Here is a 24,446-nt window from a genome sequence, read left to right as displayed (position 1 = left end):
GGTTAACATGTCTAATCTCAGCTGGTCCAAGAGCAGTAAGAACATGTAACTCAGTGTTAATGTTCTGCTGACAGTGTTCAGTGGCAATTTTAGCTGCTTCAGCTAAAAGGGTGTTTTGTAGTGAACCTCTGTATCATCACACTGGTTAACAAGAACTCAAAAATGCTGTCTCCTTACGCATTCCAGCTCTTGGCCCACACACATGCCAATCCTAAAAACTATTGCTTTAATAATAAAAGAAACGAAGAGTTATCAATGGTTACTAGATCATATACATACAAATGATTATGAAGTCCTTAAATCAGGTTTGAAGCATTGGGAATAAACTGCTAGCTTGCAAAAGACTCTCTGGAATCACCCAAACAGATTTGGGGTCGTCAGTCCTTGTTTAGAGCTTTTTTGTTATTAATCCAGACTAGAGAAGTGAAGCAGGAAATGAAGACTAATGTCTTCAAATGGAGATGTCTCAAATGCCTTTTTATATCCTCGGACATGTGCATGGAATATTACAGTCTTAAATAAAGCCCACAACCCAGATGCATGGAAAATTATTGGCCCAAGATGAGTCCAGGATCACATGAGCATATCATATACCCTGATATGCTTTGACTCACAGAGGCAGCAACTGCCCATATTCTTTGAGACATCTACAGGAAAGGCTTACTGGGAAGGATGAATTTCTTCAATGGCCCATTGTGAGCTGAGTGTCCTTAATTGACTATCAAAATAACTGTCTGGCCTTGATGTAAATTCTATTGGGGGCGGGGTGTTTACCCAGGAATACAACACGTGTACATAGCCAATATTCATATCTTCAGATACAAAGATGATACTTGGATTTAGCCAGCATAATCATATTTGATAGACTAACTTTTCCATTGACACCTTACATGATATGCTTTGTATAAGATTTATGGAAATTGTGTAACAGTGGTAACAGTGATATAGAGGGTTACCTTTCTTATACACAGCATCACACTCAGCTTGAGCAAAAATTAAAATTCATAAAGTATTAATTATGCTATAGTATTTTTTTACTCAGTGCGGGGGAAAAAAATTGAGCACATCTGGATTCAGCACATTTGTGTGGGTCACAGGAAGGTAGAAATAAGTCTTCAGGTAAGACGCATTTCAGCATTAAATGAAAAAATAAACTTCAAAGCAGCAACTAAATATGAAATTTCATGTTTGTACATTCTATTAAGTACTTGCTGTTGTCATTTGCTCTCATTCCCATTAACAAACCTAGTAATCCTGAGTGAATTAGGTACATCTTAAACAAAGACTGTGAATGGCTTGCCAACTACAAAACCAGTTTCTCCTCCCTTGGTTTTCACACCTCAACTGCTAGAACAGGACCTCATCTTCCCTGATTGAACTAACCTCGTTATCTCTAGCTTGCTTGCATATATATACTTGCCCCTGGAAATTTCCACTACATGCATCTGACGAAGTGGCTATTCACCCACGAAAGCTCATGCTCCAAAATGTCTGTTAGTCTGTAAGGTGCCACAGGATTCTTTGCTGCTAATTCACTATGCTAGTCTCTTGCTTTTAGTTACTGCCTGTTAAGGAGCTCTCTGAGTACCTATAAATCTGGCACAGTAGTGGATCCTCATGAGAATTAAGTAAAGTAAACCAGTAAATGACCATAATTTCCTGAAGAAAATGATTTTTGGTTTCAGTCATAAAATTGATAGCTTTTAGTCCTTAATTAATCCATGAATTAATATACTTAAAACTGTGCTCATATTGGCTCTTACTGGGACTAGAAGAGAGGCTTGAAAAATACTTGCATGAAAACATCTGTGACTTAGGCACAATAGCTGAGTAAGTTCAGTTATTATGGTCTGATATATATGGAGGGCAAATTAGATTTTATAATGTGGGGATCCAGTACATAATTTGTAAGCATTTATTATTTAAATTATTTTCATTGAAAACATGAATTGAATCTCTGTGTAAGGAAGAAGAGTCATTGGCTTTCACAACACTTTCTTAATGTAAAATCCATAATGGCTGCTGCAGATTATCTGATTCACTTGTCACCTCTAGTAGGCAATATTCATTTGGGAAGGGAACATCCTGAAAACACTTAAGTGTGTAATGCTTAGTTGGAACCTTGGGATTGATATTCCAAGATAACATTTCTCAACCTTTTCAGGTTGCCAACACCTTAAATGAAGTAAACTTTCACATCTCCCTTACATTTGCTATCAAAGAGCAAAACAAAAAAAGTATCCATCATAAACCTATATAATTTGGATGTGTTTAGAGACAAGTTGGCAGAGAATGCTTACCCTTGAAAGGTGTGTGTGTGGGGGGTTAATATTTTCTTTGGTTTAGCTTATAATCTCTTCAAAGCCTTGTGACCTGCCTGGTTGCCTTTTGTGACTCAAAAGAGCCATGAACCACTAATTGAGAAACCCAGTTCAAAAACAGTAGCCATATCCCCAAGCTTATACACCCCGTGGGATACAGCCGTGAGGAAGTGTAGAGGAACCAATTCTTGCCAAAATCTGAAAAACATCCATAAGTAAACAGAATACGAGGCTCCTCATGCTCTGAGCTTCATGTGTCCTTCCTTCTAAACTCCCTTCTTGGAAACAAGATGCCATGAATAAAGCCAAATAGTTTGTTTACTTTCTAGTACTGCCAGTCCCAAACATTTAAAAATGCAAGAGTCAGGCCCTCAGTTATCCTGCAGGTGGAGCAGATGAGCTACTTTTGTCAGTGCTAGATTAAGATAGTGGCTGGCGGGAGCCTGGCCCAGCCTGTCTCTTTGACCTCCAGGAAGTGGGAAACTCCTTCCCCACATAATGCCTCAGAGAGGGATAGGATACAGTGCTGGAGATGTGTACTGGATCTAGGTGGTGTGAAAGAAAGGGGCAAGAAAAGCTTGCTGTGAACAATGGAGGTATGAGTGCTCAAATGGGCATTTTTTATTCATTTATTTTTAATGCTGAAGCTTATTCTACCGAAAGAGAGCATCCTTCAGTTAATGAAAATTTATTCTTCAAATCTACCTTTAAACACCATTTGAATATGCAAAACATTTGAGTTGAACAAACTTTTCCTAGAGCGTCTGAATTAATAAACAATTTTTTTCTATGTCAGGCTGGGGAATTAATTGGCTCTTTTTCACAGTGTGCCTCTTGTATTACTTTTGCCAGTTAATATACTGGAGAACTCTGTATTTTTTAATCTTTGTTTTAACACGGTAGGTAATAGGGCTGTGCAAACCAGCCCCAAACAATTTGAAGTCTTGCCTGTCTTGTTAGCAAACTTAAATTTTTAACAATTTACTAGTTTTAAAATTTTGATAAATTTCAATCAGTGGATTTCTTGAAACACTGTTTCATATGCACTCTTCAATGCATTATTACCTTGGTTGATCACCGTGATCATATGGTACTTCTGTTCCTCTAAAAGACCACAGTCAGGGATTATACTGTGACTGAAAACATTGTAGCCTGAGAGAGGCTAGCCTTCACTTTTCTCATCCAATTAAAACAGGCAGTATCTGCCCTGGTCTATTCTACAAACTTATGTCAGTATAACTGCATTGCTCAGAGTTGTGGAAAATCCCTGCCCCTGAGTAACAGATCAACCTAACTCCCTGTGTAGACATCACTATGTCAACTGGAGGGCTTCTCCTATCAATTTAGCTACTGCTTCTCAAGGTGGTGAAATGCCTATGCTGATGGAAGAAGCTCTCCCATCAACAAAGGTAGTGTTTTCACTAAGCACTGCACTTCTGTGAGTCCCCTTCTTCCAAGGTCACCTTACCTTCTACGGCACACTTTGAGCAGAGGAAAAGTCCTAGAGTTCTTCAGGGAATGAATACCCAGTCCCTTCCTCCTGCTGCTGTTCTGGGGGTGGCTGCTCTACCTCCTGGTAAATGTTTCCTCTACCAAGGCCTCCAGATCACACTTGTGAAAGAGCCCAGTATTTTGAGGTGCCCATTCTATCCTCATTGTTACCTGCCTTTCAGAGGGGTTGTATGGCTAAGGTCTCTACCTCATCAGAAGTGAACACTTCTGTCAGGTATGTCAGTTTTAGGATGGCTGCTGCACTGCTTCTGCCTGAAATTTATTTTTGTAAGGAACCCAACAAAATCCTAGACTTTTTTCACAAAACCTATGTAAAGAAAACTTCACGCCTGTGAAGGTTTGCAGAAAACAAACACAAAAGGTACATATATAGCAAATAGGTATTTGGCTTCTAAATCACTGCAATGTTGGCAAATAGCTGGGATAACAGTTGGAAACCTGTGGCGGTGAAAATACAGCATGTCCCTAAACTCAAATCACATGCAATTCTCTGCATGGTGTCCAGATTGATCTGTAGTCTTCTGTCATGTTTCTTGTTACTGACTAATATATGCCTATCTTGCCCACTTCTTCCTGCCCACAAACCTACACACTCCTACTCTACTAAACAACTCTTGGACACTGGAAGTAAAGTGAAGTTGCATTATGTGGGGTATGTATCTCATTCATTCAAACATAATCCACAAATGTGCATTTGTGGATTATCTCAAATTTCAGTGTGAGCTCTTGGTCATCTGGTGAATATTATGGCACTTCCACTTCACTAATCAGTTGTGTTCAAGAGTGAACTTCAGGATGTATTCACCATATCTTAAATTTTTTTCTGATTGCTTCTGTAGTGTCAGATCTGCAACCCTAGAAAATTATTACGACCTTAGCATAAGAGATTTACACCAAGTGAACTAATGCAACTTCCAAAGGTTACTTTGTCATAGAAATCCAGAACTCTAGTACTAGGATTCTCTCTTAAATCCAAATTACAAACTGGCTGAACAGGAACTCGTGTGGCTATACACTAAAGGCGTGGGGGTTTTCTTTGACTTCCTCTGTTTTATTAAACAGTATGTATCATCTAAAATACTTGAGGTGGCAGTTTAAAACACCATGTCCAAGGAAATGTATGGATGCTTTTGATAATATGCAAGTGAAGACCACTTCTTTACCTAAAAAGAGACAAATGAATACTCCGGACCATTCAAATAATCAAGCTGAATGAGTGTTAAAAGTAATGGAAAAACCAAAACAATGGATCATTTGAAATGCTTTGCAATGATGCTCTCAAATTAAATAATCCTTGTTAGCAATGACTGCTTCACGGTTATATCTCTCACCACCATGCTATAAACAGAGATCAGAGTTCTGCATGCAGCTGTACCAGTGATGTTATCCACTGGCTCTCTGCCTGAACTTTGTATTGTTTTAATGACAGTAACCATCACTGCTTACCCTTCCCTCAAAATACACAACTATGGCAGGCAAATACATTCAGTGGCTTGCAGCTGACATGATATTGAAAAAAATTTGAAATGTTTAGCTTGGATTGCCAAAGGAAAGGGCTATTTTGTAACTCAGGAGGAATAAAGACAGATTTAAAAGAACCCTAATGCTGGTAAATGCTACTTTTAAGAAGAAAGTTGTCATGTGAAATCAGGGTCAGTTGCAAGCAATAATCAGGAATTTTTGTCCATGTGGGGCAATTATGCAGTGTTGTAGCCATATCAGTCCCAGGATATTAGAGACACAAGGTAGATGAGGTGGTATATTTTAGTGGACCAATTTCTGTTGGTGAGAGAGACAAGATTTCAATTTTACACAGAGATCTTCTTCAGGTGAGTTTGTGGCAATGTCTGTCTGAAGGTAAAAAGCACTGCTTTACCGTGTTCTATCTGAATTCATGTTACATCAGGTTGTGTTGTATCGGGGGTAGAGTGTACTTAGTGATTGGGCCAGTAGTACACTTATAACCCCCATGCTGCTGTTACACACTCTGCCAAGAGCACAAATTTTTGGGGAAAGAAGGTATTTAAATCAAGTATACTTTCTAGACACTGTCATTCAGTTTCTCAATTTCTGTGCTAAGCTGTGTGTGTGTGTGTGTGTGTGTGTGTGTGTGTGTGTGTGTGTGTGTAAAGAAAGGGCACAAGTCACCAGCCAACAACTGTCTCGTCCAAGATTACACCTGTCAGTTCTGTGGGAAAATCTGCAAGGCATGAATTGGGCTCCTCAGCTACTTAAAAACCCACCACTGAACCCCCTTGGCAGACGACATCCTCACATTGAGGGATAGTTGAAGAAGATATACAATTCTTGCCTCCAGTTAATCCAAGGTTATAGTATCCTTTTAGCTAGGTCTCTGTTTAAATAGCTTAGATAAGCCTTTAATTTTCTTTAATAAGCCTTGAGACTGCATGGAAATGAAACCTTATACAACAGTCTCCAGTGGTCAGCCTTCGCTATCTGAACTATACTTTGCTGCCATGACTCAAATGTACTACTGGATTTTCTCTTATAATCAGTCATACTACTTGTATGCAGATGAAGGTGTATAGTACAGGGCTTGTTCCGCTGGTCATGCTATCAATGAAAAAATGCGTGTGTGGGGGGAGGTGTATGTGCCCTTTTGCTCTGAGTTGTGAACATTTATATACAAATCTGCTATGGTGGAATTCATAAGTAGAGATACTGGAATGCAAATCAGAATTCAAAGTACCTTTTATATGGGTGGGGGAGAGAGCAATTTAGTTTGGTTAAACTGGATTAATGGAAACATTTAAGAAACATTCTGTATTCTCTAAAATATTATTTTCCATTCTCCATGCTGCCTGCAGCTATCTCATAATATTCTTATTGTATTTCTGCTCTATTCTTTAGAATGTAGCCTAGTATACTATGGGTTTCAAAAATCCTGGATTGACAGGCTAAAGCGGTCATGTAACAGTGAGCATAACTAGCAACACAGTACTCCATTGCTGAAAGTACACAAGAATGTATGTTCTAAATTCAGTTTTCTCACATTTCATTTCTTCTTGGGAAACATAAAGCGTTTACACACCCGTTGCTAGGCGTGGTATAGTGGTAATGCATGTGTTGCTGGGAAACTGCATATTAGCTGCTGGAAAATGTATCTTAAATGATTCATAGACTGTTACCAATGACTTCTGAGGGGACAAAAGGCTAATAGTGGGTACACTGGAAGAGCAGCATACAGAAGCTTGTCCAACTAGCATTTTGATGATATTGTGGAGAAATCACTTTTCTCTTGTCTGTTATCTCTGTGTAAGTAACGTGTTAAACAGGTATTCATCTTATGGGACACAGGACTGTAACGCTTCCGTTTATACAATGGAAAGCATAAATAGCTGAGTTTGAACTGACATATTACTTTGAGGAATCCAGTAGTGAAATAAGATCCCATTAAGTGAAGTGGTAAATCCAATTAAAATCTTCACAGGGCACTCCAGTCTCTGTAGGGAGAAACATGTCATGATAAATTTTCTGTTGTGAACCACTGTCATTTTTAACTGTAAATGAAGTGCTTTCCCCCTTTCTCTCTGATTTTAGGGCTCCATCAATACTTACAAAGCTGCAGCAGCGTGTGTGGTGAAGATGCTCTATGCCAATGGGGAAGAGCTCTCCCATTGGCATAAAAAAACAACCACCTGAGCAGCATAAGCTGTGTGGGCAGAAGGTCTCCTGCTGACATAGTACTGTGCACATGAGCGCTAACATCAGCATAACTTACGTGGCTCAGGAATGTGCATATTCCACTCCCCTCCCCCCAAACAATGTAAATTTTACCAACGTAGGCTATGTCTACACTGACATCTAACTCTAAACTTAACCCTCAGCCTGAGAGACACTGAATTGTCAGTGTAATACTTCCAAAGAACTCTAACAGACAGCATATTGCTTCTTTAGGCAGCCTTAGAGGTGGCACTCATTTTACAAGTAAATTATATTTTGTATCCTAATCCTGCTCTGTGGAATTTCCACTGCTATCTTTAGTACCTATAATGTAGACCAGCTCTGTGAAATTATTATTGGATTTAACAAGTCAAATTACTGACTTTTTTTTTAATTCTTCAGTAACCACTTCTGCAGCCTGTGAGAAATTGGAGAGAGACAGGAATGAATTACAAGCTGCTTATGAAGGGTTCGTGCAGAAGCTAAATCAGCAACACCAAAATGATCTGACAGAACTGGAGGAAAGACTTAAACAATTTTACACTGGAGAGTGTGAGAAACTACAGAGTATCTGTATTGAAGAAGCTGAAAAATATAAAGCACAGCTCCAAGAGCAGGTCTGTGGTATTTGAATTAGAAGAGTTCTCTGGGGCTTTTGAAGTTCCTTTAAGAGATATTAGTAACCCAGCTACATCATTTCATCTTGTACAATTTAACAGAAGCTGCAAATTCCTTTCTATGGTAAACAAGTTTCAAAACAATCATGTTTTTATTCTATTAATGTTACCACTTAGATGATTTACCTTCATCTAAGATTAAACTCAACTTGATCTTGTTAACAAAATGTGTCTCTAAAATGTTTTTTAATGCTTAAATATTAAAATATTAATGAAGTACTTAAAATACATAGGATAACTAGAAATATGTTAAATTCAATATCCGGCTTTTGTAGCCTTAATGGTCATTTAAAGATTAAAGCTCTGAGATGCAGTAAAACTGATCTAGTGTCATCTGAACTACTTATACTTTCAAGCTGGCAAAAGTATCTAAGCTTGCTAAACACCTCACTGCTTTGATCAAATGTCAGGTCGGTCTTACCTACAAAGCACTGCGCATGGTTTAGTTCCTGCTATCTTAGACTATTTATCTCTGCTTTTAACTCAGGTGAGCAGATCAAATTCATCCCCAGGCTCTATTATAGGTTTAACTTGAGCTACCAACCTGAGTAAAAAGTTGTGCTCTCCATGCTATTTTAATCCAAGTTAAGAACACACTTTTTTGCATTGTAGACATAGCCTTAGTGCTACATACACCATTTTATATGCTATTGCAACAGTTGAGAATAGCTGGGACATTCTAGTTCAGTTACCAGATTTGATTTGATTTGATTTGATTTGGCAACTGAAGTTGGGGCTATTCTAAGTGAAGGGCCTGTTGGCTTCAGAATTTCGTTGCTCTGTTTGGTCTGACAGTTTTTCACATTCATGGCACCTTCCAAGGTTGATTTTAGTTAGGCTTTGTTTAAAGCAGGTTCCCTTAAGAAGACATGTTTTTATTTACTTGGTGACAGGGGGGAGGGGGAAGGTATTAGATGACTTTTTTTTCTAATGAAGGATTACATAGTTGGATACGAGAGATCTTAACTTACTATCATATTGCAGGTGGACAACTTAAATATTACACATGAAAACTTCAAGTTAGAACTCGAAAACAGCCATGCAGAAAAAATAGAAGAGCTGAAAAAGGAATATGAATCATCTCTTTCAGGCAAGTGCTTTGTGTTCCTTCATGAAGTGGAGCATACACTACCAAATAATTCTTTAAAAGTGCTGTATGTTAAGAAAAGTCATATGAATTTTATTGTTTTGAGAGCAAACACATCCATTCACTATCCACTGTTCCTGATAATAAACAACCTTTGAAACTGTTACTCATCTGAAGTACTCATTTTGGAACTCCGTAATCTTTGTTATTCCTATATGTAAAATAAATCTCATTGAGTTAAAAATTAGGGTGAGATTTGAAAGCAGTCTAAAAGATTTAAAGACACATTTTCCAATTCTTTAATGAAAGTGGTGTCTAAATTTTCTAGGCTGCTTTCAAAATTTCAGATTCAGTAACTTAATCGTTCTATAGTTTTTATTGCTAAGTGCTAAGGAGCCCCATAAAATTGTCTTTCTTTAAAATCCAGATAAAGTGAAGACAGACAGTTATTCTCTGACCCGGAGAGGCCTCTCTTTGGCTGAGCATTATTCTCCCTAGTAGCTCAGAAACTATGTCTGGAATTCAGTTTTTCTGAGGGGGAAATAAATGTCTGGTCAGTATTTGGAAATTATTTAAGATAAGCTGCAATACGAAGTAGTTTTGAACCTTAACTTAGTCCTTAAAAGACAGTAAGTGTGTTTCATCCCTTAACCCATTTTATAATTGCTCAATTTTACATTGGAATCAGTGATAAAACTCCCATTGAGTGCAAAGGGAGCAGGAACAAGCCAAAAGAATCTCTCTTTGAACCATTTTATACTTCTGTAAAATATTGTAATGAGCCTCTTCCTTTAGGAGTTCCTCATAGACAAATATTTCCATTACAACTTCGGCTTTTTTGTCAGATATGCATGTTTAGTTGAGTGCCAACAATGTGCTCAGCTATATGCAATGAAAAGCTATTGGAATTGCATACACTAAGTACTTTCAAAGCTGATATTTTAGTGAGCAAACTTATATATAGTGTAACAGACGTGGGGGACCAGTCTATAAATGCCTAGAAGGCAAATAACTTGGACATGTCATCTGTTTTCAAGCCAGAGTAGTGATGATTAATATTACTAGCTCCATTCAACATTCTTCCTATTGACCATGAGTGCATATATCACCTTTTAACTATGAATTCTCTAAAATATGGTTCACTTGTTATGCAATGTTTTAACAATCTGCAAATTTGGTATTTATTTCAGAGCTCAAGAATGCCCATGAATTGGAAAGGAATTCATTTGAAAACTCATTTAAAGAGAAACAGGAATCATTAGAGGTTTGTTAGGGGTGTGATTTACAAGACTTTACAACCATTTCAAAACCAGGGGACAGATATTTTTGAGGAGAGACGTACCCAATTTCTAGCCTCACTCTTACACTGTGTTTTTGTTTCAGAAAAGAATTGATGAATTAAAAAGGGAAAATGATTCTTTAAACGAAAAGTTGGAAGAGCAAAAACAAATAGCCAAAGAAAAAGCAAATCTTGTAAGTATTGAGCTTAATTTTTTAATTCTCAAATGCCCAGCATGATCAAGTCTATTTTAGCTTGTATACAGTAACTGACTTCATACACTTTTCAAGGAATTTATGTTGCTGTTTGTTACATGGTTCCATCTCTCTGGATGGATCTTGAAACATACTAAATTGGTTTAGTTTCCAAAAGTTAATGAAAATATATATGGGATTTTTATAATTCTTTTTTGGGGGAAAGGGTATTCCTAAGGGTTGCTTACAGGTAGGGTCACTATCAAGTCATCAGTTAGTAGCAAAGGTACATATGCCAATAGAAATATTTGAAATTAGATGGGTACATGGATAGTAATCAAAATGTAACACATTCAAAGGTACACAATTGTTGAATAATAATAATTTGAACACAAGTAGCACTAGGTGTTCTAGTTCCTACAAAGTTGACTGTCAGAATTATGAACTGTTTTGTATAAGTAGGACCACCTTATACATCTTCCAGCTTAAGGTCCAACCTGCTTGACTATTCCTAAAAGTACTGAGTAACTGGTTGTGATGGGTTAGACCCCCTTCTGGGATGCCATTTGATGTACTGGGGTTTCACTGAGCCCCTCGTGCTCCACCAGTCTGGATTCCCTCTCCCTGTTTTGCTGAATTAGGCTCTCCAGCCTCCTGCAGCACACACACACAGGTAGGGCCTCACCCAGCTGCAGACACAGACTGATGTCAGCTCTGTGTGAGAGGATTCACCCAGCACTGATGTGCACACCCCCTTTGGGGAATAAACCCAAAATAATACTGCCTCGTGCTGTATAGAAAGATCTGCACAGCACAAGCTCATAAAAATTCACCCACTCACTGAAGAGAGAGATGCACAACTTCTTGCTCCCCTGCTCCGCCAGTTAGAAATTGCACAAACTGTGTTTAATAATAAACAAAACAAATTTATTAACTACAAAAAAGCCGATTTTAAGTGATTATAGGGGATAGCAAACAGAACAAAGCAGATTACTGAGCAAATAGAACACATACTAAGCTTAAGATCTTAGAGAGAGGTTTTAAGAAGTAATTTCTCACCCTAAATGTAATTTTAGGCAAGCTACAGAGTTCCTGTAGCTTAGAGTTCCAGTTATTTCTTCTTACAGACTGGATCCTTGTCTCATGTCTACACTGGCACTTGACCGACAACTTTTGTCTTTCAGAGGTGTTAAACCCACCCCCGAAAGACCCAAGCTTTGCCGTGACAAGTGCCAGTGTGAACAGTGCGGTGTCGGCAGGAGAGCCAACAAACAGCAGCTACACTGCCCGACTTTTAGTGGCACGGCTGTAGCAACACAGCCATGTCACTAAAAGCTGTGTAATGTAGACAAGCCCTCAGTCTGGACTGACCCCAGTCTTCCCACTCAGGTTAGTTCCTTTGTCCCTTCAGGTATTTTCAGCAGTCTTTCTTCTTGGGTAGGTAATGGAGGAGAGTAAATCAGTCCCCTCCCCAGCCTTAAGGATTTACCTAAGGCAGGAAACCTTTGTTTGATCCCCATCCCCCTATAGATGAAAAGTACCAGCAGTGTCCAAGGTGATATTTTGTATCAGGTGATCTTATCACCTGACCTTGAAGTGTCACAGCTACATCCCAGTACGCCTCTCTCTGAGGGAGAGGGATTAGTATCTTCACAGTCTTATTGTTTCTTCCTAACAGCCCATCAAGGCTGTGCTGGCTGGTTATTGTCTGGTAGGTGTCTACCAAATACACACACAGTTGTAATTGTTACATAGTCAATATTCCTAACTTTAGATACAGAAATGATACATGTGTACAAATTGGATAATCACATTCATTAAATTGTAGCCTTTCCAATGATACCTTACATGAGTCATCTTGCATAAAGTATCTCTTAATTATGCCATATTCATATCATAACCATATTTCTATGATGAATATGGGGTGCAATGTCACACTGGTGTTCCTTGAAGTGGTCATGAGATAGACTTGTTCAACATTCTAATATTCTTGTAATTTATTCATTGCATGAGTTGTTTGGGGGGGGGGGTTGTTAGCCATAGTTTTGCAATGTATGTCCTAGAAGCTACAGAGTTAAATAAGTGTCCCTTGCTTGATCAGAAGGACAGCAACCAGAGCATGGTGAAGCAGGTTTTATCAAACAGTTAACTAGAATATTAAAGGTTGAAATGTTTCTAAACTAAGGAAAACATTACTGTTGGAGGAACAAGTTAAATTTAATATCAGGATATGAAAACATCAAGCATACTTAAAGCGATCTTGTACTTATGGTTGAATTCTAAATACAAAAATGTATACAAAAGTCTCATTACAGACAATATAAAATATCTCCAAGAAAGGCCGTCTTAAGAATTTTCTGAGTAAAGCTACTACAAGAATGAACCTTTAAGAGCTCATTCTTTGAGAAGTATAAGCATTGCTTAATGATCATGTCTGTGGTAAAATACACAACCATGATATATCAGCATCTTTCCTTTGCCCTTTCTCCTGTGGCTGGTGTCATAATCTGTGATGTTCCTGCTATAAGAAGTGTGCTCTGAATGAGATTTTTTCCTGCAGTGGGATAGGCATTTTTTCAACTTGGCCTATGGTCATTTCTTCTTAGAAGACCAATTCAGACTCCAGGTTTTTCAGGCTACACTAATGGTGGTAGACCTCAGACATTTCCGTCTTTTCTATGGGAATGGTTCCGCTGGTTGTCACTTTAGCTGCAGCACACTATCAATTTGTCTGCTTCTTGCTATTTTTAACAGGCCTGCTTCTGAAGGTTTTACACAATTGTATGCATGTGAATATGCTGTGTTCCGGCAGCTACTGATGTATGTGCATCCATAGTTCATTTATGGACACGGAATAGAGACTTCTAGTCAATGGATGGTCTCCTATCTCCAGTGTTTGGCTTTTTGCAAAGTTTTGTCTGTCCTGGTTAAGATTTATTTGAACATGAAAGCTAAACATAAGGTTAAAGGGCCAGATGCTGCCCTCCCTTTACACACTGTTCAGGAGTCCACAAGACTAGAAAAGTATGGTGAGAGAAGACCTGAAAATGTTTGAGGGGAGTGAAGCCCAAGCAACATGCATCCTAGCAAGACAAATAAATCATAGAGAAACAGTGTTGTGGAAGAGTCAGAGTCAGTAGGTCAGAGGAGGATTTTCTATGAATTTTTCTCTTGCAAAGTGCATCAATACTGCTGGTTTATTCTAGTGGAAATCAGTGTCACTTACAGCACATTTATTTCCTTCCTTCCCTCTCTCTTGCTCTGCCTCCTACCAGTGCAGTCAGAGGAACCAGTCACGGCACATTTCCTGAGCTGTGTGGCTGGGGAGGGAGAGATGTAATGCAGACCAGAGGGCAGCATGGATGGACTCTGGGGTTGGGACCATATTTTTCCACAAATGTTCAGGCACAGAGTAGTTTGAAAGGGTAGTAGGCTCAGTGTGTCTTATGCAGCTGGAAATGCTTCTCCCAGCCTGATAGCCTGAATAGGAGAGAGTGGCAGTAATTCATGAGGTGAACCATGGGCTTGAGACTTCCCCGCTTCAGATTTTATAGTGAGAAGGATTAATTGGCCAAAGCAGTTTTCTTCTGTGGCATATTTGTAACTATTATTTTCATTTAATTTTATAAATCTGCTGGGGGGAGGGGAGGAGAGGAGAAAACTTACTTGCTGGCACACATGGTTATGACTGTGGTTTAATAACTTAAGTTTTATACCCAGACTTCTGGTTCTCCCTCACAAACAAACAAAAAAAGTCAAACTTAGGGAGACAGACTGACGTGGTTTTTGTCATTTATCTCCCAGCTTCCCCCAGTAGTATTAGGGAAGGGATCACTATGCCTTTTGTCCTTTGAGTACAGATTATTTCATTCCTTACTTGGCCGCCTCCAAGATCAGAGTCAAATTCTGTCTTGCTTACTTTTTGTCCAAGGGTCCAAACAGAGAACCACAAATTGAACAAACATTAAACACACAGTTGCACCAGTCACTCAAACATATGATGGCCAGTTAGGCTTTCACCTTAATTGCAATATGTACTGGCTGTCACCTGAAGACCCTGAATTTACCAAAGCCCTCCATTTTTAGTCTATAAGGCTGTCACCTCAGTTTCAACCTGCCCCTCTGTCTGTGTGGGCTGTATCCCACAAAGGTGCATGTCGTCTGGGGGTGGGAGGGAGGGAGAGGAGTCATTTTCTCTTTGATGTGATAATGAAGATACTACTCAATTCAATACACGATTGTTTGCACCAAATACACATAATGGACATGTTGTTTCAATGGTGTTGGCTTCTTTCTCTTCTTGTTCCAGTTTTTACCTACATACTGACTTGGATTTAATAGGTCTTTTTCTTATTGCCTGTGACTTCAGTTGTGAAGCATAAACACTTTTACCATGGAAAAAGAGGCCTGGTAGAGGTTAACTTTACAAAATAACTAGGGCTGTGGATTAATCTCAGTTAACTAAAGCAATTAAGTAAAAAAAATTAATCACGATTAAAAAAATTAATCTGTTTTAACTGCACTGTTAAACAATAGAATATCAATTGAAATTTGTTAAATATTTTAATGTTTTTCTACATTTTCATATATATTGTTTGTAACTGAAATCAGTGTATATTTCAATTCACCTCATACAAGTACTGTAGTGCAGTCTTTGTTGTGAAAGTGAAACTTATAAATGTAGATTTTTTGTTACATAACTGCTCTCAAAAACAAAAGTGTAAAACTTCAGAGCCTGCAAGTCCAGTCAGTCCTACTTCTTGTTCAGCCAATTACTAAGAGAAACAAGTTAATTTACATTTACACAAGATAATGCTGTCCTCTTATTTAAAATGTCACCAAAAAGTGAGAACAGGCATTTGCATGGCACTTTTGTAGCTGGCTTTGCAAGGTATTTACATGCTCGATATGCTAAACATTTGTATGCTTCTTCATGCTTTGGCCACACCATTCCAGAGGACATGCTTCCATGCTGATGACGCTCGTTAAAAAAAGAATGTGTTAATTAAATTCGTGACTGAACTCCTTGGGGGAGAATTGAATGTCCCTGTTACAAATATAGGGGGAAGGGTAGCAACCTTTATGTATGTAGTAGCATAAAATCTCTTCTTGGCAGCTGTACTGGATTACTTTACCTGTAAGGGGTTCAGCAGTTCAAATAACCTAGCTGGCACTGGACCTGAAGGACCAATGAGGAAAGATACTTTCAAATCGGGGGGGTGGGTGGGTGGGGGGAGGATTTGTTGTTGTTCTCTTCTGTTGTTCCTTCCCTGGATGGAGGGAGAAGTCAAGCAGGTACAATATCTCTGGTACCTTGTGTAAGTAAGGCAAGGACATACATTAGGTTATCTTTTGTTTTGGCTTGTGAATTTTCCTATGCTACAGAGGTAGTTTTATTCTTGTTTTTGTAACTGTGAAGCTGAGTCTTGAGGGGAATCCTCTGTGTTTTTAAATCTTTCTGTAAAGTTACCTTCCATCCTGATTTTGCAGGTATGATTCTTTTTTTAAATAAAGTTATTCTTTTAAGAACCTGATTGATTTTCTGTACTCACATTACTAAGGCAATTGGCTGGTGTGTTCTTCTCAAGCCTCCCTAGGAAAGGGAGTGAAGGGACTTAGGGGGATATTTTGGGTGGGATAAGGATTCCAAGTAACCCTTCCCTGAATTTTTGTGTAAATTACTTGGTGATGGCAGCAATACTGTTCAAGGACAAGGAAAGGAATTTGTGCCTTGGGGAAGTTCTAACCTACACTGGTAGAATATAAGCTTAGGGGGTCTTTCATGCGGGTAACACAGAGTTCAGTGTGTGTGTGGGGGCCTGATAGTCCCCATCTCTGTTTTGCCCACATTCTGCCATATATTTCATGTTATAGCAGTCTCAGATGATGATCCAGCACACGTTCATTTTAAGAACACTTTCACTGCAGATTTGACAAAACACAAAGAAGGTACCAATGTGAGATTTCTAAAGATAGCTACAGGATTGGACCCAAGGTTTAAGAATCCGAAGTGCCTTCCAAAATCTGAGAGGGATGAGGTTTGGAGCATGCCTTCAGAAGTCTTAAAAGAGCAGCACTCCGATACAGAACCTGAACCACCAAAAAAGAATCAGATTTCTGCTGGTGGCATCTGACTCAAATAATGAAAATGAACATGCGTCTGTCTTCACTGCTTTGGATTGTTGTCAAGCAGAACCCATCATCAGCCTGGATACATGTCCTCTGGAATGGTGGTTGAAGCATGAAGGGACATATGAATCTTTGGCGCATCTGGCACATAAATATCTTGCAATGCCTGCTACCTTGAAAATGCCTGTTCTCACTTTCAGGTGACATTCTAAACAAGAAGCAGACAGCATTATCTCTTGCAAATGTAAACAAGCTTGTTTGTCTGAGCAATTGGCTGAAGAAGTAGGACTGAATGGACTTGCAGGTTCTAAAATTTTATATTTTATTTTTGAATGCATTTTCTTAGTACTTAATTCTATATTTGTAAATTCACCTTTCATGATAGAGATTGCACTACAGTATTTAGTATTTTCAATTCACTTAATACATTTTTTGTTTTTTACAGTGAAAATACTTGTAATAAAAAATATAAAGTGAGCACTGTACACTTTGTATTCTGTGTTGTAACTGAAATCAATATATTTGAAAACATAGAAAACATCCAAAAATATTTAAATAAATGGTATATTATTATTAACAGTGATAATCGCGATTAAGTTTTTTTATCGTTTGACAGCCCTAAAAACCCCTTACAGATCCACATCACTTACTAACTAGTAAATATTAAGCTTGCTATAGCAGATACAAGTCATACCATAGGGCAAAGACAATGTTCGTATAGATTAAGAATATGCAACTGTATGTTATGCGGCCAGAAGTAGTATGAAAGTTGCATAGTGGAATTATAAAGTGCTGCTTTCAAACTGGAAACTCTGAGGATTACCTACATGTAAAATTCAAAGGTTTGAAGTTCAGGTTTTGAGTTACTCATATGCAAGAAAAGTTGTTTGAGCTCTTCAAGAAGGGTAAAAACAAAATATCCGAGTGACTCTGTGTGCATGCATGTATACATATAAATACATATATTTTAATTAACCTCCTCTTGGGCTTAGTTATGACTAAGAGGAAATAGGAGGTTTCTGGAATTCTTGGCAGCCTTATCTATTAGGGGGCCTCGGGACTACTATAAAATTGATTCATTTTACGCCAGCAATAATGTATCAATTTGATCCACAAGGGTTTTTATCATTTATACAAAAGCAAAATGATCTTCAGATCTTTGTACTGAAGGACAAATGAAATTAAGAGAGGGGAGAATAAATATTCAGGAGTTGGAAAAAAAAAATCTTAGTTTTTCCTTCTGACTCAAAACCATGTCCCACTCGATTTCATACATTTATTACAAACACGTAATTTACAAGTGTTTACTATGTACATTTTTAAATGCTATTTAGATTGTTTGTTTGAAATTCTTAAAAATAAACAAACTTTTGTGGAAATCCTTTCAGAAAAACCCTCAGATTATGTATCTGGAACAGGAACTGGAAAGTTTGAAAGCAGTGGTGGAGATCAAGAATGAGAAACTACGTCAGCAAGATATAAAGCTGATGAAGACAGAAAAACTGGTGAGCTTCTGTGGGGGCTGTTTTTTAGTTATCAGATTTTGAGAGTGAATTCATGCTGATCAAGCTTAAACACTAAGTTAATAGTATACATGAAAAGCAAACAAAAATTTACAAAGGAGCACACGGTACCTGTTACTGTCACAAGTACAATTTTACCTGTGCTGGCCTGCAGTCTGGGGAGAGATGTTTCCTGAATGATACAATAAGAGAAAGAAACAGTGGAACAGAGGAACAAATCAAATTTCAGCCAATTTTCTGAACCACATTACTACTTTACACGCAATTTAACTTGTAAATCCTGTAAATGATAACTTTCCAGGGGCTCTCTGTAAAATGCTAGCTATTTAGTATTCTCTTTTTGACTCAAGTGGGAGAGGCAAGAGAGGAATCCTCAGGTGGCATAATTAACGTTTTAACCTCTAGACTTCTGTTCAATTTTGTTTTGGGTTGTTAAAAATCTGTACTAGTTAGTAACTGTCCATAATATGCAGTCCCCACTCTTGACGAATATCAGGTTAAATTTCGCAGCATTTGCCCACCAGGACTATATATCTGCGACATGAGAGATTCTGATTTCATGGCAGAACCTCATGGGGAAGCTTACATAGTCCTGGTTTGCACTGTGTCACAATGCCCCTTAGGCAAAAAATGTTAATGGTCACAAAACTGAGTTTATTGAAACAAGAAAGGAAGTAACCCACTCAACATGGTACAGAAAAATAAAATCATCTGAATATGTTGACTGAGTAAATTAAGTATTTCCTTTCCACATAAAGTCTGTCAATCTGATGTATTGAATACTACGGCCTTCTTAAATTACCACTCCTTGGCACCCCCTCCTATTTCTGTTGTGTAACAGTGGAAGCTCTTCGGGACAGAAATTCCTATAATGTTTGTAGGGCATGTAGAATGATGGAAGCCTTGTTCCTGGTTGGTGCAATTGAGCACTACTGGAATACATCAGCCATTGTCCTCATGGAAATCTTGTCATTTAATGCAGAGGAGAGAGGCTTAAAAAACAGGGACCAGGGTCTCAGTCAGCTATTACATTTTGTCTGAGAGCCAACTATTGCTATATACCAGTGATGATTTACAAGTCGTTATAAAATCTTAGACACTTCAGAGTAATCATGGGCTCTAAAGGTTGGTGCCCACAGGGTTGCTTCTGACTAAAGATGTTGACTTTTGGAAATCCACTGAATGTTAACTCATTTTAAAGTTGTTTTGTTTTTAAAAGCAGCTTTTTTTCCCCATGATACTAATTGGGAAATGCAGGAGTGTGGCTTTTTTAGATGGGGATCAGATCACTTCTGCTAATACAGAATAGATTTTGTGGGTGGTTGTAAAGGTTGAGGGAGATCTGGTTATACATGGAGAATATTTTTTTTGATTGTTACCTTTCATCAAGTTATTCCTAGACTATATATTACATGGTGATCTAGTGTGTCAACCATCTGTTATGCTATATGTGAAGAGAACTGCGGCCACCAGCCCAGAAATTCAAGTAGCAGATTCAGCTTTTAGTGGGCAGTTAATCAAGCAAAAGTGGCAAAATGCTGATTCTAGAAGAAGAAAAAGTAGACTTGCCTACTAAAGATGAGCAATAAATCATTTTCACATCACTTTTACATTTTCTCAAGATCATTCTATGTATTTTAAAATAATCTAACGTGTACTTAGTGAAACAAATTCAATTTTAGGTAAGTAATGCATATAATGGGTACTTGCCAATGCAATTATTCTGTATTTTTTTTAAAAAACGGACACCCACACATAAACCCCAACAACTTTTTCATTTGTTAAAGGTGGAAAAGAACACAGTCTTAATGGATAAAATGAAGAAGTTTCAGCAGGAAAACGAAGAACTAAAAGCTCGGATGGACAAACACATGCAACTTTCAAGGTAAAACATAATCCATGAAATGCAGGCATTTTTATTAATTTGTGAAAACATGCATTTTATTCTGTAAACGAATAATCAGCATCTTGTAGATTTTTAAAAAACCCTTACCACTGTTAGATATCATGCCTGGAATATGGAAGCATGGTACGCATTTTTCTATCCTCTCTGTGTGCAAATCTGAAATCCCACCTGAGTAGGAATGGGTATTGTGTGGGGGTGGATGCTCCTTGAAACAGCTGGGGGCAGTGTATAAAAATGACTGTTCTTGACATCAAATAAGGCTAGCTCTGTTCCCCTGGAAATTACAGCCCACGTTACTGTCTTGAATGCTCATTAACACAGTTACCAGGAAAGTAAAGGCTACTCAGGAGCACCATCTCTTACAATTTGTTGCTAGATTTTCTTTTTCCCCAGAGTGAAGTGCTGTTGATTTTATAAGAACTGCTTGGGGTTTTATATAGTAAAATGTTGAAAATAAATAGTTAAGCATAGTTTTAAAAAGCTTGTTTAAGCAAAGGGGCAGTGTGTTTATCTTCCTGGTTCTAGATATGCAGAGTACATCCATCCACAAATGGGGTCTGACTGTTAATCAGGTCTCCTAATTCTGCATATGTTGCAAGAAATGAATGGGCAAACCACTGTAGAGCATACAATAAAGGACAATAGGAAGTTCAGACAAATACTGCAGGTCTTGCACTGCAAGGAGACAGAGCTATGACATGACTCCTAACAGGGAAGATGTGAAAACTCTTCAGCAGCCTTCATTAATAAGAGTTGAATTTTAAGAGGACCTTAAACTACCCAGAACTTTGTAGAATGACTGGCTCATGCAGTAATGCAAGCAACAATAGGTGGGTGCTTTTATGCAGGATTTTTTTTTCTGACTAGGGCACATCTGTTACATCTGACATCCTATCTTCTGCCTAAGCTGCCAGCTTAGGGCTTGTCTTCACTGCAACAGTTAGCTCAAGTTAGTACATTTGAGCTCCTTCACTAGAGCTAGCCTAGCTCAAGTTGAATGATCACACTGTGAAACATTTGAGCAGAGCCAGCTCACAATAGTTTGGCACCTAAGGCAGGGAGCTCAAATGATGCCCCCGTCCCCCCTCGCTTGGGCTAAAACTTTGAGAGGTCTCATTTCTGCGTTCTTCCTGTTCTCCTCTCATGGTACTGCTCTGCTACCTACCCCAATAAAGGAGAACAAACAACTTAAAATGCCTTGTTCAAAAATTTTAAACACAACTTTCAAACTTCGAAACAGCAAATGTAACTTTTCTTGTCTGCGTAATAAACACTGGCATTTTTATCTGTTTGAATAATCAAAGTGGTGCTTTCTGTGCCTTCTTGGTTGCAAAGACTTCAACTGCTTCCTGCTGACGGTCCACAGCGTAGGCCAGCTCATGCTCTATTGAGATAGGAGAGGCTGGTCAGCCTTGCAACCCTGTCACTGTGGAGCGTAGATGTGTTTTTGTTAACTTCAGCTTGGAGAAGCTGAGTTCTCCACTGGCTACCGTTACAGGAAGTGTTAGAAGTATGTGCAGAGCAACAAAAGCATTTGTGCACATATATTCCAGAACAGCCTTTGGAGTTGATCCTGCTGAAATGTATCTTGAAATGGCTTTCAGTTCATCACCTAAACCACTCGCATCAATAGCGTACGTCATCATGTGTCAACACGGTCTCTAGTGCCCTGCATTGCTGGTGTAGGTCTTCTTCAGGTATAGTGAGGAGTTTTGGAATATCATACAACATACCAAATATACTGCTGTGTTCCTTGAGCTGCATGAAACGTTCAACTGACTGTGTTGCACAATCTAGCACCTGGTTAAAGAATTCAACTTTGAATTATTGTTTTGATTTCGAGGCATGGGATAATCCCATAAGAGATCCCAAATATCATCTTTGGTGACTCTTGTATTCTTGAACGGGTGGGAAAAAAGCTTCAGTGTCAAGTTCCTCTGCCAATTGCTGTGCACTCTTCAGAACGTTTTGAAATCCTTCATCTGACTGGTAAGACTGTAGGTTTGATTTTGCTTTGTCCAGCTGTTCCGTCACTCCAGATATATCACAGTCAACACCTTGGAGTCTCTTGCTTATAACATTTATTTCAGACAGTATGTCATGCCACAACACTAAGCCACATAAAAATTTGAAGTTATGTATGATTCTGGTGATTCCATTTCTCTCTGCCACTGTTCTCCCATGAACAGTTCCTGTCATAGCATTATCCTCCATAATGGCAATTATGGCATCATCTATCTTCCTAATTTGGTGTTTGATAGGCTTTATCGTCTCCACTAGACTTTCCCATCGTGTGGCACCCAGTGGTTTCAGTGTCAGAGAGGATGTTCCCAGATGTTGCTTCAAAGTTTGCCATCAATGAGTTGATGCAGAGAAAAATACACAGATACTTGAAATACATTGAAAAATTCAGCAGCCTCACTAGAAGCTGATGCTGCATCACTAACCACCAAGTTCAATGAGTGAGAACTGCATGGGACAAAAGACGCTCGAGGGTTTAACTCTCAGATCTGTGTCTGCACTCCTCTGTTCTTTCCTCTCATGTTGGCACCATTATTGTAGCCCTGGTCTCTCGTATCAGCTATCGCAATTCCCGTGTCTTCCAGCTTTTTAAGAAGCACATTTGTCATACCAGCTCCTGTAGTATCATGAATGTCAATAAATTCTAGAAAATGCTCTGACAGTCACCATTGCAGGGACATTTTCACTAGGTTCTGTTATAAAATACACCATTAAAGTCATTTGTTCAGTATGGCTGATGTCAGGTGTGCAGTCCAGAATAACACAGTAATATCTTGCTGACTTCAGATCTGCCACAATCTTCTGTTTGACTTTTGTTGCCAGTAATTGATTGATCTCATTTTGAATTGTTTTTCCAAGGTAGTAGGGTATGTCCATTTCTTGGGTGGTGACTCTTCTTAGAAGCTCCTGGAGTACAGCATCAAACCCAGCCATCAGTTCCACAATTTTAAGGAAGTTTCCATTGTTTGGCACATGCAGCTGATCTGAAGTGCCATGCATTGCTAAGTTTTGGGCAGCAAGCATTCTCACAATGGCAATGAGCCTTTTCAGAACATTTTGCCAGTAAAGAGACTCTGATGCAATCTTCTCTTGATGCTGATCTATGGTGGCCTTTAACCTTAGTCTCATCTCAAGCTCTTTCCACCTATGGAATGCTCTCGGGTCATTTGCTGCCTTCTCATGGCATGCCAGATTTCTCCAGTCCTTTGTTCCTGTGGAACCCATGTGGCTGGAACATTAGACTGGAAGAGTTTGCAACAAAAACAGTATGCAGCATTCTGGGTTTTTGAGTACATAAGCTGTGGCCTCTCCACTTTGTCACCATTGGGATTTCACGCCAGTAATGTGTTGGATTGAAACTTCTATTTTCATTGTCTTTGGGGAACATGAAGTTTTTCACTTGCTGTGGCCCATGCAGTACAAGGAAGTCCCTCAGGCTACTGCTCAAGTGGGTCCACAGTCCTGGATCATCTAGACTTAAGGAACGAAACGCAACAGCAGCTGTTACTTAGACCTCCACCACAGTCTTCTCTGATCTACACTTTTTTCTTCAGGAATGTGCATGGTTACATCCATTTGAAATGGAGATATGGATGCTGCAGTAGCTGCCAGGTCACCTGCACTCTGACTAACTGGAAGATCAGACGTCTTCTCACCACTCACCTCCTCACTGGTGCTGGAAGGCTCACCGTGAACATTTGTGTCTATGTATCTCAGGAGAGCTCCTTCCTGCTTAGATAGGAAAGCTTCCTTTGCTTGCTTTCTTTTTCTGAATGCTGCCCAAGAGGGGCGTTTTCTTCTTTCACTCATGATTGCTGTTCTGTGCCAGCTATAGTGGCTCTCAATACTCAGTTGAAGGACACATAAGCAGGCTGGTAGCAGGGCCTGAGTGAAGGAAGATCAGTGTCTTAAGGGCCTAATTGGCTCCTACTATTTCAGTTGACTACTTGTTCTCCTCAAGTGGGTTCAGAGAAGCAGCAGGAAACAGGAAGCTTCCTGAGAAGCTGGTGTTAATCAGTCCAGGCTCCTGGGGGTGCTAACAAGGTACATAAGAGGCTTCTCTCTCTCTCTCTCCCTGCAGCTTTTGTTATTCCCTCATCTTTTCTCCTGCCT

The 24,446-nt window shown here is 38.9% G+C and overlaps 1 protein-coding gene across 7 annotated transcripts in view; it reads left to right on the top strand.

Annotated features, from left to right (window-relative positions):
• MTUS1 (microtubule associated scaffold protein 1) overlaps positions 1–24,446 on the top strand; it is a 206,426-nt gene that overhangs the window by 178,993 nt on the left and 2,987 nt on the right. For all 7 annotated transcript variants that reach the window (XM_030564301.1, XM_030564297.1, XM_030564300.1 and 4 more), the window contains 6 exons: positions 7,920–8,134; positions 9,179–9,284; positions 10,472–10,545; positions 10,665–10,754; positions 18,272–18,388; positions 20,194–20,291. In XM_030564301.1, the coding sequence (XP_030420161.1) occupies positions 7,920–8,134; positions 9,179–9,284; positions 10,472–10,545; positions 10,665–10,754; positions 18,272–18,388; positions 20,194–20,291 (700 nt within the window). The remainder of the gene's footprint in view (positions 1–7,919; positions 8,135–9,178; positions 9,285–10,471; positions 10,546–10,664; positions 10,755–18,271; positions 18,389–20,193; positions 20,292–24,446) is intronic.

Source organism: Gopherus evgoodei, chromosome 5 (assembly GCF_007399415.2).
Source record: "Gopherus evgoodei ecotype Sinaloan lineage chromosome 5, rGopEvg1_v1.p, whole genome shotgun sequence".
Lineage (NCBI taxonomy): Eukaryota > Metazoa > Chordata > Testudines > Testudinidae > Gopherus > Gopherus evgoodei.
This window is presented reverse-complemented; position numbering and strand designations above follow the sequence as displayed.